At 49.4% G+C, this 15,931-nt stretch overlaps 1 protein-coding gene across 1 annotated transcript; it reads right to left on the reverse strand.

The window, feature by feature from the left end:
• Window positions 1–212: 212 nt before the first annotated feature.
• Window positions 213–12,717, reverse strand: DMRTB1 (DMRT like family B with proline rich C-terminal 1). The gene is made up of 8 exons (XM_027538251.1): window positions 12,132–12,717; window positions 12,032–12,080; window positions 11,669–11,757; window positions 10,306–10,511; window positions 7,104–7,287; window positions 5,757–5,844; window positions 795–924; window positions 213–350 (listed from the first exon to the last, which is right to left on the reverse strand). The coding sequence occupies exons 1-8, from the start codon at window positions 12,715–12,717 to the stop codon at window positions 213–215; spliced, it is 1,470 nt and encodes a 489-aa protein (XP_027394052.1).
• Between the last annotated feature and the right edge of the window lie 3,214 nt (window positions 12,718–15,931).

The following is a 15,931-nucleotide window of genomic DNA, read 5'->3' on the forward strand; positions in this document are numbered from 1 at the left end:
CTCTGGACTCAGGTGGGGCTCAGATTTGATCCTGGCTTGCCACTTACAGACTGTACAATGAAGAGAAAGAACCTTACCTCTGTGGATCTCAGTTTCGCCATCTGTACGATGGAGGTATTACGGTGCCTGGCTGAAGGAGTTGCTCTGAGAATTCACAGAGAGAATCTGTGGAAAGTACTTAGACAGCGCCTAGCACATAGAGACTACAGTGGTTAGCCTGTGTGATTCTTAGCCTCCTGACAGAGAAGGCCGCCTTCGATCTTCTGACCATACACTGTGCACTGAGAGGCAGCATCGGAGGTGTGTTTCTCATGAGTGCTCCCTGCATCTTCAGCGCACTTGAGCCAGTGCTACAGGGGCAAAGGGAGGCTTGTAGAGGTTATGTGATGTGCCCAAGTGCACACAGCCAGGAAGAGGCAAGGAGAAAGAGCAGGGCCCCAAGGCTCTGGGCCATGGCCAAGGAGAAGAGGCCAGGGCTCATCCTAGGGCCTCTCAACAGCTCTCCAGTAACAGGAGCTGAGGTCCAGGCCTATCAAGGCCACAGCATCCACAAGTGGAAGGGGCTCTGGGAATCCTCAGAATGGCAAGGAGACGACCTTGTTCCCTGTCCTAGCCCCAGAGGGGCGTGTTCTGTCTGCACAGCATCTCCATCCCACCCTCCAGGAAAACCGGTATGTCATGGCGGGAGGGCTTCTCTCCAGAAGGATGTGGGGGGCCAAAACCTAGAGATGGAGCCTTAGAAGACACCCCACTCCGGCCACAAGAACAAGCATTCCGTCAGTCCCAGCTCTCACCATGGGCTTGAGCTGAGCCCCAGGCCACAGCTGGGGCTTGGGTAACAGTGGGTGTTGACAGCCTTCCAGCCCAAAAACCACGGGGGCCCTTTCCACGATGGTCACCACAAAGCCTATTTCAGCGTTCTCTCTGGAGGTTTAGCTTCCTGGAGGTCAGTGAATAGAGTGGGCAGTGGTTTCAGGAGGCAAACATCCTCAGGCTGCTCTCCCTGGGCTGTGCTAGAATCTGCCCAGAAACGGGGGTGCATTCAGGTGGTTCGTGTTCAAAAGAAAAAAAATCTCAAGATGGTAATTGACGGCATAATGGAAATTGACAATGAAATTAAAAGAGCTTACTCCTTGGAAGGGAAGTTATGACCAACCTAGACAGCATATTAAAAAGCAGAGACATTACTTTGCCAACAAAGGTCTGTCTAGTCAAGGCGATGGTTTTTCCAGTGGTCATGTATGGCTGTGAGAGTTGGACTATAAAGAAAGCTGAGCACAGAATTTATGCTTTTGAACTATGGTGTTGGAGAAGACTGTTGAGAGTCCCTTGGACTGCAAAGAAATACAGCCAGTCCATCCTGAAGGAGATCAGTCCTGGGTGTTCATTGGAAGGACTGATGGTGAAGCTGAAACCCCAATACTTTGGCTACCTGATGTGAAGAGCTGACTCATTTGAAAAGACCCTGATGCTGGGAAAGATTGAGGGCAGGTGGAGAAGAGGACAACAGAGGATGATATGGTTGGATGGCATCGTCGACTCGATGGACATGGGTTTGGGTGGACTCTGGGAGTTGGTGATGGACAGGGAGGCCTGGCATGCTGCAGTTCATGGGGTCGCAAAGAGCCAGACATGACTGAGTGACTGAACTGAACTGAACTGGTGCCCAGGGATGTATGCTGCCCTCTGCATGCCCTAGGCCTTTTATAAGCTGTGTGACTGGTCAAATCATTATTTGTCTCTATGCCTCATTTTCCTTTATAAGATAGGAAATGAAACCATACCTCTTCCCTGGGTCATTGCAAGGATTAAATAAGGGGAGGGGTGCAGTGTTTGGAACACAGTAGGGTTTCAGTGAAGGCTGACTCCCTGTTCTTCTGCCCACTCTGTGATGCCAGAGCAGAGCACATGTGCAAAGTTGAATGAGTGGCCAGAGGCAGGGCAACTTAACCCTCCATCTAATAATGCACAAACTGGCCCTGAAATTCTGCCACCAGCCCTGGATAACTCCAGTCCTAACCAATGCTGAGCCCATGCTGGGAGTGGGGACACAGAGACAAATGAAACCTTGTCACTGTCCCCCAGAAAGCTCAGGGCTTGTGAGAGGGACACCTATTCAGTGGGATTAGTGTGACAGCGGGCAGCCGAGGGCCTGGGCAGGTTCCACAGGCTGAGACCCTGGAGGAGGGGTCGCCTGGACTAAGTCTGAAAGGGATAAGTAAAAGATGAGTGGGGAAAACTGGAAAGAGTCTACGAAGAAGGCTCAGCATGAGCCAAGGCACAGAAAAGAGAGAAAGAGTGGAAAGATTGAGGGCAGGTGGAGAAGGGGAAGACAGAGGATGAGATGGTTGGATCTCATGGTGCTTGTAGCTACTGTATGAAGACAAAGATAGTAGAGCATCTATTTGACCAGCAGGGTGGTGCAGAGGTGATAACTGAGAGGTTGATGATCACAGTCCAGTCTAGAGACTCATTGTTTTGATTTCCCAGAGAGATCCCAGGTCTCTGGGGAGCGCATCAAGCCTATTCCTCCAGCCGCGCTTGCAGAAGCGCAGCGATGGACGCTCCTGCTCCTGCGGAGGTTGGTCGCTAAGCAACAGGCCCCGCCCCTGCGGAGGTCTGGCCTCCACGCGCCCTCTATAGGCGGCTCCCTGCCGGTGCACCCGGCTTCATGAAATGCTGCCAGCTGCCTTCCACCCTGTTCTCCCAACTCATAACCAAGTCTTGGTCACTTAGATTGAGCAATGCTGTCCCTGGCCGACGGTCTCTCTGCTTCCAGTCTTTTTCTACATGGGCCTGGATGACTCCACCCCTACAGGAACTAGCTAGGCTGGGCCAGCCAGTGGAGAAGCTGGAGAGGTGGGCAGACAGGCTGTGCTGAGAATGTTGATCTTCAGAGCGGTAGGGAGCTGTGTAAGATATGTGAGCAGGGCAGCAACATAAGCAGATCTGGTGTTTAAATGCTCATGTTGAAGCTGCTGGAGGACTGCCTGGAGGAGCAGGGCACTCAGGGATCATGGATTAAATTGACTGGAAAGGCTACAGGGAGCAGGGGTCCACAGAGCCCACCAGGGCTCTGTAAGTAACTATGGTGAGAGTCATACAGGAAAGGACAGTCAGGCTCTCAGCACTTGGGGTTCACTTAAAGGGAAGGGAGTCTGGCAAGGCCCCACCCTACGCTATGGTTGGTCTTTTCACCCCAACGGGCACTCTCAAGGCTGCAGTAAAAGATGCTGACTGGTCTCTGAGATTCATCAGTTCACAGGCCTACAGAACTGAGCAACCCTCCCCTTCCAGGAGTCCTGTGGACATGGATTCCTACAGGACAAAGGGGACACTGCTGTTCTCCACAGGACGGAGCTTCCCACCTCATCCCACACACCCCCCCACTCCCACCCCCGCCACTCCAGGCTCATTAAGCATGGTCTGGAATGCTGTGAAGTCCATGTGATCACAGACTGGCCTCATGCTTACATGTGTTGATCAGAAATGGGAAAACAGCTTTACAGATGAATGAAGTTTGGTTGAAAAACCTTTCAAAGCACGGGCTCTAAGATAAAGGAGAATGATGAAAAATTATGGTCACTGATCCAGCCCCATCTGGCCATACCCTCAGAAGGTCAGGGTCCAGTGAGGGCAGGGTGAATGAGGCCAAGTGGAATCAGAAGCTGTGTCTTCTCCCATGCTCCTGGGATTCCTGAGGCCCTGTGGACCCAGGGGCAGGACCTGCAGTGGGATGGCTGATAACTTCAGCCTCAAAGCCAGGCTAGTCCAAAATCACTGCATTCTCAGGTCCAGACTAAGACCAGTGCTGACACCTGCAGGCCTCAGTATGCCAGGTTCTGCTCTGCTGAAACACTGTGTGTAAAGCAGGAACTGAAAAGTTCCTATGACTGTATCTGCTCCAATACCTTCCAACAGGGCAGGCCCAGGCCCTCAACCCCCTAGTCACCACACTGATGTGGAGAGGACAGTTAGATTGTCACTTCTCAGTGTTCTTCCCGCCATCTATCCTAAGATGCTGGGCCCACAGGCAAGGCAGGCCGCCGCTCAGCCTATTCTCCTGGGTGCCAGTCCTTTCCAGACAAAACAGAACACTGTCCCTCACCCTCGAATCCTTCACTCCAGGTCTCTTACCCTTTCTCACCCTGCTGCTGGGGGTGCCTACCTTAATCTAACTCATTCTTCCCTTGAAGACGCGGTCAAAACCCAAACTTCTCCAGAAGGCTTTCTCTGACCCTTTCCCCCACCCACAGCCCCTCTACCTCTCTCTGTCCCATCGCAATCCCACTATCTATTGTCCGATTTGCCACACCAGATTCCATGCTTCTCATGGGCAGAGCTGAGTGCCAGGCTCTGAGTCCAGCAGAGATGCAGGATGTGTTTTAAATGACAGAGAAAGTGAAAACAAGGGAAGAGAACCAGGACTCTAAAACAACAAAATGGGATCAAGTTCTGGTTTTTTAAAACCATGTCACTCTGCAGGGACCATGCAAGGAGCTGGGGAAGAGAAACTAGAGAAAATCTTTACATTTCATGTGTCTGCATCAGATTTTCTTAAAAGGTCTCTACTGCTTAAAATAGTACCAGGGAGGTGGGAGGGAGGCTCAAGAGGGAGGGGACATACGTATACCTACGGCTGATCAACGTTGATGCACAGCAGAAACAACACAATATTGTAATTATCCTGCAATTAAAAATAAATTAAAAAATTTTAAAACCATAGAAAAAGAATAACAACAACAATACCGATAGTAAAAAACCTACCAGCCTTGCCCAAGCCTCTCAGTTGATAACTGAGATAAAGGGAAAGTCTTGCCTAAGTGCATAGAAAGAGCAGGCTGACAGGCCATGAATCCCAGCCACCGCCTCCCCTTCCCGAGGCTGCATTCCACAGAGAGTTAAAGAAAGCATACACCTTCCACAAGGATTTCCACTGTTCATTTTATTTCAAATGTCAACTGTCCCCAGAGAAGAAACTGATGCCACAGGTAATCTGGAAGCACCATCCTATTCTCTGAGAACTGCATGAGAACTTACAAAAAGCTTAGTTTCTAAAGCTAGCAATCATTTTAAAAACATGAAATAGTCAAACTTTATTAGTTTTTTTTTTTTTTTTAACCAGAAATGATGCCATAATGGCTTAAACTTCATGGGGAAAAAGTGAAGCAACCTCAGAGGCTAAAATGCTTATATTTGATAGTAAAGTCCCTAGAGAAGGGGCCCAGGCTGACCCTGGGGGTACAGAGCAGTAAGAAAGGATGTAGCAGAACCTGTCTAGCACCCTGGTCCTGGCTGCTCCTGCTATCCACTTGGATGTGCTGGACGCCTGATGTCTGTGCTGCCTCCTGCTGGGGACCAGACAGAGGCGGCAGAAGCAGAGGCTAAGGAGGACAGTGCCTCAGTCCTGGAGCAGGACCTGAGGAAATCAAAGGCCGCCTCTAGGGGTGAATCTGATTAACAGCAATCAACACAGAGCCGGCTAAATTCATTCCGAAATGTGAGCTCCCGCCAGTCTCCCACATCTCAGAGCTCTGGCCGCGCCCTGGTGACTTCATCCTCTGAGTTCCTTTTCAAGGCCCCGTGTCTCAGGCTTGAGAGAACCTTAGCAACCACACTCCATCCTCCTATCTTGAAATGGGAATCAACTGCCATCTTGCGCTTATCACTATCATTCCTCCCTACATATCACTGAATAGACACAAGAAAATCATTGCTGCAAGCGCCGCCCCCCCCGTCCCCCACCAAGGCCCCACGCTGCCGGCCTGAGGGCCTGGGCCTTGTTGGACTCCTCCTGGGACGATGGCTGGCTGGGCTCACTCGGCCCCTCCACATCCTGGTCATCTGTGAAGGACAGAGAAGAGGGGCTGGACTGAGAAAGAGGGGAAATCACCTGTTTTCACACAAAAGTTTTCTACAAGGCATCATCATCATTTCCAGTCCCTATGGAGAATTAGTTATTCCCATTCCTACTTTTAATTTGCTAGGAGTCAGGAGACTGGGATTCTAGCCCTGGCCAGAGGATATAGACTCAAGTTCAGACTCCAGCTCTGCTTGTCACAAGCTGGGTGGCAGGAAGCGAGCTACTCCCAGCTCTGAGCCTCAGCGTCTCCTTCTGTCCATTAGATGGTGCCTACCATGCAGCATCATGGTTGGCATGGGGATTAGGGACAACAGTGAGAATGATCTTTTACCAATGCCTTCATCATTGTAGGTTTTGTTTAATCCTCAGGATGGCCTCATGAAGGAAGGGACCCTTAATTAGTTTGCTCTTTCAGGTACTGAAACTGAAGCACCAAGGAGTGAATGAACTTGCCCGAGGTCACACCGTGGGCAAGTGCTGGAGCCAGGACTTATTATACCCAGGCTGTGCGGCACCAGGGCCATCGTACTTCAAGTCACACTGTACCACTTCCCCAGTTAACAGATCTAGGCATCGGACATACAACAGGCCTCGGTTTCTTTTCTTAAGGAGCCTCAGGGGAGGACTGAAAGGGGGAAAAAAAATCCTAGAACTTTTAAAGCTTCAACGGCCCTCAAAAGAAAACCCTCACAGTAACCCTGTGACAGGGCCCACTTTACAGGTGAGAAGACTGAGGCCCAGAGGAGGGTGTGAGTGCCCAAGATCACCCGGTGCACCAGTGACCGAGGTGTGAAGGCCAGAGTGGCCTGAGCAAGCCCCAGACAGGCTCAGCACATGCTATTTCCCCAGCCAGAGAGGCCTGGCACCTCTGGTCTTTTGGCACCACATGCGTGCCATTCTCCACGTCTTTGCCCACAGGAACTGTTAAGGTGAGGAAATCAGCATTGAAGCTGGAGCCAGACAGAGACTTCTGCTGAAATCCGAGCTGCGCCATGTACATATGTGAGACCCTCTCGGGGTTCTAGCACAGTTTCCTCACCTGAGAATGGGGACTCACCTCCCCTAGATGCTCATGTATGGAATTTAGAGAGGGGTGCCAGGAAGGAGTTTCCCCAGGGCCCAGGACACTGAAAATCCTGTTCTCCATTTCCCTTCCCTCCACGTCCACTTCATAATAGGACCCCCGTCCTCCAGAGTCCTCCTGTGTCCCTCGGCAGCTGGAACATGGGGCCTCACTCACCGGTGTTCTCCTTGTCCGTGTCAGACAGGATGGTCAGCGAGAAGGTTGCTGAAGGCGGCGGGGGCAGCGGCGGCAGGAGGACCTGGAGCGCAGAGAGGAAGCCGGGTGGGAGGAACTGAGGCTGCGGCGCTTGCCCCAGCGGCGGGCAGTAGCTCGGCTGGAAGTCTCCCACGGGTTCCGCCACCTGCGAGGCACACACAGCAGACGGTCAGAGGGCAGAGGGCGAGCCAGGGGGCCGATCCCACACTCACGCCCCTGAATGGGGGCTCCCTGTGGCGGCGATTCATCTCTGCAGCCCCGACAGTGGAGCACAGGATACTCAGAACAGGGTGTTCAGCAAACACCTGCCAGCTGATCGAAGGGGAGGAGGAGCACAAACAACACAGAGAAGCCTGGGGAGCAACAGCATGTCTACAGCCTCATTCTATCCTTGCGACCCTAGGAGGGAGGGTCTATTAACCTTCCTCACCGTAGTGACAAAAACCACCATCAGTGAGACGAAGGTACAGGCCCAGGCCAGAGCTGGGGAGCGGCAGAGGCAGAACAGAATCCCAAGTCGGCCTGACTCCTCTGCTCTGCACTGGAGAAGGGTCTGAAAGCATCCACCTCTTTGGGGTCCCGCCTCTGGCACATGGGATACTTAAGACTCCAGCATCACTGGCCTGTGGGCTCCCCATTCTAACCAGACAGTGCAGTGCAGCTGTTTCTGAGGCAAGGGGAGCTAGGTGACCTCAGGAAAAGGGGCTTCAGCCCTTCTGTGTTTATGTTCCTTCTTCAGAAGGTGAAAGCTAACCCCATACCACAGGACCCCAAGATGTTGGGAAGAACGGGATGTGGAGGGGTGATGACCACACAGCTCAGAGCTTAACTGAGAAGGACATGAATGTAATAGAAAATCATAAATTTCAGGGGCAAGTCTTATTATTTACTCTTCCATCCAGGTACTCCAGAGCAGCACTTCACAGGCTGTGTGCCAAAGAAATCCCGTGTCCCATAAGATATTTTTAAGTGCTCTTAGAAGTGTTCTTTGTCCAGGGAGTTTGAGAAGCCCTGAAAACTGCCCCCACATCGATGACTTACACATGAGCCTATTAAATCTGCTTACATTAAGCCAGCACGTCCTAACTTAATTTGACCACAAGGCAGGGAAGACAGCCCACTTTTGAGCACCCACCATGTCACAGACCAGACACTTTATATGCATCCATACCTTACGGCTAGAATCTATCAACAGCCTGAGGATATAAAACTCTTACCCCCGTGCTAAAGACTAAGAACCTGAGCAAGGTCCTCAGAGGTTCGGTGACATGCCCAGGCCATGTGGAGAGTAAGCAGCAAAGGTAGGATTGGTCTCTAGGTCTGTCTGATTCCAGGCCTGTGCTCTTTTGTGGGAAGAGAAAAGAGGGAGCACAGAAGCAGCAGGTGGGACAGGACAGGGAGAGAAGGCGGCTCAGGGAGTATTTGGGAGGCTGGGCAGGGGCAGCAGGACAAGGATGAAGCAACTCATAGGCTCTTGGGTTTGAAACAGCTTCACAAATGAATGGGTGATCCCCTATCCAGACGTGAAGGGGGTAGGAAGGGGGATTATTAGTCTTTAATTCCAAGCTGCTCAGCCAAGTCTCTCCCTGGATCACAGCTCCTGCGTGGGGCTAGTGGTGGCAGCTCAGGCCCAGATAAACCAACTGAGATCACACTCCTAACAAAGGCCGTCTGGCAGGCCTGTCAATCAGAGCCCTGCCCTGGACGCCAGGCCCCAGGCTTCTGTGCGAGCAGACGGTGGGTGTGTGCTCCATTTGGCCAAGACCCCTCTCTTTGTGTGGAGGCTAGAGATGCTGTGTTCTCCCTGGGCTGCAATGGGGTGGCCAGCACCCCACCCTCAATTTCAGGCAGGGCAGCGGGATGGTGAGAGTCAGGGTCATGTTTGTTCTAGACCTCTGTCCTGACTCTGTCACTGACCAGTTGAGTAATCTGAATCCCAGTCCCTTGCTCCCCACTTTCGTGACCCTGGACAAATCTGTTACTCCTCTGAGCGTTTTTCCTCTGCTCTACAAAGAGGAAATAACATGTACCTCGAGGGCTTACATAAGGGCCAGTAGGCACCCTGCAAATTATCAAGACCAGTGGTGTTCAAACTTTTCCCCCTTGAATGAATGGAAAATGATTTCTGAATAAAACTTTAGAATATCTGGATCAGAGGAGATGCTGCTGCAGAGAAGCAGGAGCAGTGCATGACTTCAGTACATTAACGTCAAGCTTTGGTCCCTTCTCTTACTTTCCACATTAGACCAAAGCAGCCTGCTCTCTACTCATTCTTCTCTACCCTCCACCCAAGGCAGCATCTCTGTAACACATGGGGTTGGGCTTGTAGCTAAGGAAGAAAGTAAAAGTAACAGCAGTCTACACCTCCCTGAACGTGAGCTGCATCTCAGTCAACTCCCTCACAGGTCCAGCCTTATGGGCCAAAGTCAGGACTGGTCACCCAGGCCTCTCGCTATTCTGCAGTTCTGATGGCCCTCTGGGGTTGCCAAAAGGGAGAAGGATGGAAGGAGCTGGCAACCAATGCTGCAAAAGCTGGTCACCTGACCCACATCTCACATGACTCATATATCCAGAGCTTCCAGAACTCAAAACTCTAGGCTCAAAGAGCACACCAGTTAGTAACTGGTCACTGACCTTATAAAATGATTAAATTTCACCCATTTTTTTCCAACAAATATCTCCTAAGGTGACCAGTGTTTGGGGGAAGTCCCCATATTTTTCATGACTAAGCTTAAGTGCCCTATCCTCTTGAAAGCCCTCTGCCATCTCAAGTGGGTCATACTTTTGCAGCCATACTTTGTGGCTCCAGGAAAGTGCTATTTCCTATCTGGTACCTAGTATTGACTGGCATTCCATGGATCAAGGCTGGTGGTCACTCAGGTTCCCGTGTGGCTGTTCCCCAGGTTTATCTGAGATGTGTCTGCATTCCTTTTTGCCTGAGCTCCCAGAGTCTCTTACCCACGCCACAGCCCAGGCCAACTTGTTCACACGTGCATTCCCAGAGGTGCACAGCACACAAGGTCAATGCTGTATCCTTCCACCCACTGCCCATGTCCTGGTACAGAGTGAGCACAGTGGCTGGCTGCCTGGGAGAAAGTCTGTTAAAGCAGCCAGGGCAGCTGAAATAGGGAGGAACTTCGAAAATATCAGGAATGGGACTCACCAAGCCTCCTCCCTGGTAGTGGCTATAGGACAGGTGCTGGAAACTCTGCTGCAGAGGGATCCCCACACTTGGGGATGCATCCTGGTAGCCCAGAGGAAAAGGGCGGCAGGGGTCTGTGCTGGAGCAGCTGGGGTACAGCTTGGGAGGTTCTCTCTCCAGGCACTCAGACCGCACCACAGAATCTGAGTTGATGCTCAGAGGGAGCCCTGAAAAGACATGCAATGAGGGAAGTGTTAAAAATACATGAAGCCAGGAAAAAGGGTACCATGTTGTCTGAAGGTAGCAGTATAAATAAACACTCATATCCATTCACAGACAACTCCCCCATCCATTATGCTTTTGATCCTCCCTGCTTTTTAAACCCTTAACCATGTTCTACTGGCCTCAGCAAAAGTCCTTGGCCCAGCCATGAAGCCCACGCAGGCTGGGTTCCCACCTTCACTCCAGCCTCACTGTCTGGTAACTAGTAGTGCCTTCTTCCTCCTCCACCTCGGGGCCTCTGCAGATGCTGTCCCCTCTGCTTGGAAGGCTTTTTCTCCTAACCCCATTTTGCCTTCTTGAATCCTCAGTATCAGCTCCTGATCTTCCTTCAAACCACAGCTAAACCACTTATTCGAGTTCTCGATATACCAATCTGTGCTGTCCTTTTCTTTCACAAGGACAAGATCCTTGAAGGCAAGGAATCTGACTCACCCTCCTTCACCTTTTCATCACTAGTGCTGGGCACACAGTGCTCAGTCCATGGAACAAAGAAAGGCTCCATATCCATAGAAAGGTATCCTTCTTCTAAAACTGCTTTTCAGATCTGTCTTCCTCATCTAGTTCTCTAGGGACCTGTATTTTCCTAGAACGTCCCAGAAGGCAGAACTGGCCTTCGGAGAGCATCAGGCCAATCCCCTTAGCCTACAGAGGGGAGAGGCTGTCACAAAAGGAGCCTGCCTAATTACCAAGTGAGCTGCCCCTCAGCGTCCTGACTCAGACTTGTGCTCTTTCTACCACATTGCCGTAGAGAAAACCAAGAAAACATGTGTCTGCACCCCAAATGAGCCCCTTTTAAAAAGTCTCAAACCTACATGTGACTTGAAATTATAATAGTGAAAGTTACAATACCTAGGGGACAATGTAATTTATGCATGTGGAGGGAGGAGAGAAAAAACACCAACAACGCCTCAATAGACTTTTCTTGTAGGGAGCAGAAAAGAGGTCTCATTCCCATCCATGCCTGGGAAACAGGTGGGAAGAACGCACATACACACCCATTGGGCCAGAGCACGGCTGAGGAGCAAGCCGTCTAGGGCACAAAAGATGAGGGAGGGGTGGGCGGAGGGACACAGGCGCAGTCATAAGGCACTGGCCCACCTACGAGGACGTTCTGGGGGAGGAGCCTCCAGCACCAGAAAGGGGTGGGAAGAGGTGCGCAGGCGCAATATGGCCCCTCTCCCGAGATCCTCTCTTTTGGGAGGAGGAGCCTCAGCTAAGCGGCCTGGGGGCCATTTTTTTTTTTTTTTTTTTTTTGCGGCCATCTTTTTTTTCCTCCCAAAGTGGAAAAGCAGAGACTACAGCTAAATATTTTTAAAAATTACCCCCTCAGAACCACCCATTCCTTTCTCTCCTTTTACCTTCTTGCAAAAAGGCACCAAACCCAAATGCCTACTCAGAAAAAGGTATCCCAAAGCAAGATTCCCTCTAGAAAGCATTTTCCCACCCCCACCCCAAGGGCCCATACCCGCGGCGGGCCTGGGACGCCAGAGTCGGGGAAGCGGGGAGGCGGCAACCTGGAGAGGAACCAACAGCGGGACAAAGGCTCGGGGCCCCGAGAATCTTACCGAAGTTGGTGAACGGCGGGCTGGGCACAGGCCGCGGCGGCCTGAGCAGCTCCAGGCAGCTGGGGTCGCCCCGGCCGGCGGCCTCCGCCGCCAGCTGGGGCTCCAGAGAACTGGCCCTGGCCCTGGCTGCTTGTTCGCTCAGGCCCACGTGGCCGCCGTTGTGGCCGCCCAGAACCAGCTGGAAGGCACTCGGGTTGGGGCTCCGGCCCCGCGGGGGCCTCTCAGGGAAGCAGGTGGCTGCTTGGCCCGAAGGGCCCGGCTGCGCGTCTCCCAAAGGGACAAGCGGAGGCAGCGGGCAGAAGCTTGGGCCTGGGTTGCCAGCCGCGCCCCCGGAGGCCAGCTGGGTTCCCTGTGCGCACAGGGCCACCTCCTGCTCCTCTCCAGAGGCCTGCTTCTTGAGCATCTTTTGTGCAGCCATGATCCTCTGGCGCTCAGTGATCAAGAAGCACTTCTTACAGGTGCACTGCTTCCAGCGGCACTTGCCCGCGTGGCCCTTGACTGGTACCAGGAAGCCGTGGTTCCGGCACCGCGAGCACTTGGGGGTACGAAGCATCTTGCTGGCCTGCTCTGTAAGGTCTGCATTCATAGCACAACCGTCTCCTCTGAAAGCTTCAGGGACAGTGAAACAGAAACATTTTCCCCAAGTCCCCGGTGCTGGGAACTTTGGATACACTTGTAACAAGGCGGTGTTCAGTGCATCCCAGGAGCTGCAGCAAGACCCTTGCATTCTCTCTTTTTTTTGGTGCAAAATTTGGAAAGGTTCTGTGCCCTGGTTAACAAGATGCAAAGGATTGGGTTGAATAAGTTCTTCAAGTAATGCTATTGCATGTATATCATCTGGGTTAGCTGCAGTGTTAGGTATTTAATTTCCAAACTTTCTCTTCCCGCCGTACGGTATACAGAAGGACGGAAGGTATTTCGTAATTTCAAAAAAAAAAAAAAAAAGGCAGAGTGATACTCAAGGATCCACATATTCAAAACTCCAGAGGAACGTAGCTGTTGGTAAACCTGTTGCAGTAGAAAAGGATTCCAAGTGTCAAACCGTGTTTCTTCATACAGAAGCTGCTGCTTCTGCTTAATTTCACTTTTCTCCCCTACAGAGAAGCAACTGTTCACAGTGATGCTTCCAGAATATTCTCAGGAGCTCAGTGCAGTGTGATGGTTGCTCAAGGGTGTGCCTTTAGAGTAATTCCCATTTTTTAAGTCTTGCTGGTATAGGAATGCATCTCTGGAAGTGGCATGTTGCAGTTGATGCCTTCCAAAGAAAAGCATACTTGGAATGATTTAAAGCAAAAGGGACTTAGGACATTTTAGCATGAGCTTGAACCAGTACTTAATTGTGCCATGAATTTAGTTATTCCTGTAAAGCAACCCAAATCTTGGGACACCTGTAAAGCTGCCACAACTTCATAGTTTTCCCAAGACTGCTAAGCTAATTTGTTTTCTTGTTTGATAGAAATTTGTGACACCCTGAGGTCTTTTTTCCCCCCTGCTTAGGTCCCAAAAAGAAAGAAAGAAAGGGAAAAAAAAAAAAAAAACTTGTCATCATAGGATTAATCATTACCTTTAAGGGCGTAGTTATGGTTAATACCTGGCTGAAATGTGTGCATTTTTAATTGTCCTTTCTCTGAAGTTTTCTGTTTCTGGTAACAGAATGGTAGAAGTGAGAGCCAAGGCCTGGTGTCCACCTTGAACTTCCTGAGCCTCTGGTTGCAGGTGTGCTTTGCATTTCTCACTAGCTACCTGACAATAGGAAATGGTTGCCATTCTGAGGCTGATTATACACTGGAAAGCTGAAAAGATGTTTGTAAAGTTTTTTTCCTGCTTTGAAGAAATATATTACTCATCTTAAGAGGGCAGAAGTATATGTTTCCTGTACTATTTGACCCTTTAAGAATGTCACTGTTATTTCAATCCGTTTAAAGAGATCTAGGTTTGTCTCTGCTTTGCTCTAACAGCCTGTATCTTAATTTTTGATTTAAAAAATATGGTCCCATAAATGAACACACAGACAAGTTCTTTTTCTGACTCCACTTAATTCAGAATGTCTAATTTTTTCACTGACCTTGTCATTTGAAAATGTTACTTAAAAATCATGGTTTCAATACTACTGTCAAAAAATCTGGGCACAAACTGCATTCTTTCATGATACTGCAAATTATAAGGTCATTTTCTGCATTATCAAATTTAAATTTTAACATCAGGTGCCATCAGCTGATAAGGCCTAAACATGAAAACTACTCTTATTTACATTTCATGCTTGACCACTCAAGATCTCTTCATTTTCCTATTAATGGTTTAAAGGAAAATCCTATTCAAAGACAACCATTTGAATTCATTTATTTTAGCCTTTTTAATGGCAAAATGCTTCCATTTTTACTCATAACTTTGGGGCAAAGTATACCCAAGGTGATGTGAATTTGCATACTGCTTTGAGAATGTTAATAAACAACCATAAATCTTTTAAATCCATAGTCATCTTATAAGATGCAGAAACCCTAGGGTTTATACAGTAAACAAATAAGAGAAAAAGACTAGTTTATTTCTCTCTTCCCCTCAAAGTCTCAATTTATGTAGGTAAATTCCAACAGAGCTTTATTTATTTCATGCTTGGAAATTCAGGCAAATTGATAGGTTTGTTTTATTTGGGTTGATGGCTGATTACTTCTTAGGCTGCTGAATATATACATATTTGTGTGTCAAATTTATTTATATTGTTATTTAAAAAGTAATATGTAAAATTGAAAAGCTGGAAGTCAAAGAAGGATGAGGCCATACTAGACCCCTTCCTTCCCTACACTGAAACATTTGGATGTTTATGTTTAAGAAGTTCTGCATCATCATAAGCAGAAGTTTATAAAAAAGTTACAGTGCTGAGGAATCACCAGTTTGACTAACCACAAAGGGGCTGGTTGATAGTCATATCTGAGTCCCAGCTTTATATACGGCTGCTTCTTCCACAGAGTCCTGAATTTCCTACCTTCAATAATGGCTCTTCTCTTCAGTTAACATGATTGTAATTGATACTGTTTATTTTAAAGAGTCTTGTATTATGCTGTGCATGGGGGTATCACTTGTAATCATTAAATATTGTGTGCACAGTAATGTTTCCTCACTGGTAGCATGCAAGAGTAAGGAAGGGCTTTTTTGCCTATAGCATCTTCCCCCCAGTAGCTATAACCCAGATATCTCCTGTCTTCTTCAGGCTCTCTCTCATGAGCAATGAAAACGTGACTGAAGATTTTGCAGCGGGTAGAGGGGAGGATTTACATGACATATCTTGTAGCAGGTGCTTTAAAATCCTGTGTTAGTGTTTCTCTTCTCTCAAGATCCTCCTCTGCTGTGCCACACACACTGGAGAGGAAGTGATCTGGTCCCCCTCCACCTTGCCCACCCTCCCCATCCCCATCTCACTACCCAGGCTCTCTAGCTTTTCTCTTCTTGATTTTTGAGAGTTCTGTAATGGCTGTGACTATCTCACTTCCCTTTATATCTAGCACAATATAGACATCCAGTAAATATTTGTTGAATGTACAAATGAATCTTGCCTCCCTCTCCTGCCAATATCAAAGGCATCTCATTTCTCACTGACACAGTAAATTAACTTGGATCCAGCAACTTTATCCAATATCACACAAAACAGAAAGCCCAGAGTGAATAAGATCCAACAGAGATGGTTGGATGGCATCATCAACTCAGTGGACATGAGTTTGAGCAAACTCTGGGAGATAGTGAAGGACAGAGAAGTCTGGCATGCTACAGTCCATGGGGTCCCAACGAGTCAGACGGGGCTGAACAAC

This window comes from Bos indicus x Bos taurus, chromosome 3, assembly GCF_003369695.1.
Source record: "Bos indicus x Bos taurus breed Angus x Brahman F1 hybrid chromosome 3, Bos_hybrid_MaternalHap_v2.0, whole genome shotgun sequence".
NCBI lineage: Eukaryota > Metazoa > Chordata > Mammalia > Artiodactyla > Bovidae > Bos > Bos indicus x Bos taurus.

Bases quoted from the DNA above. Each gene is read 5' to 3' on its own strand.
- DMRTB1 (XM_027538251.1), bottom strand. From the start codon at position 12,717: ATGAATGCAGACCTTACAGAGCAGGCCAGCAAGATGCTTCGTACCCCC. The intron at 11,758-12,031 runs GTATGGGCCCTT...TCCTCCCAAAAG, and splicing joins GCGTCCCAGGCCCGCCGCGG to AGAGGATCTCGGGAGAGGGG. The intron at 351-794 runs GTGAGAGCTGGG...TTGCCCCTGTAG, and splicing joins GGGCTCAGCTCAAGCCCATG to CACTGGCTCAAGTGCGCTGA.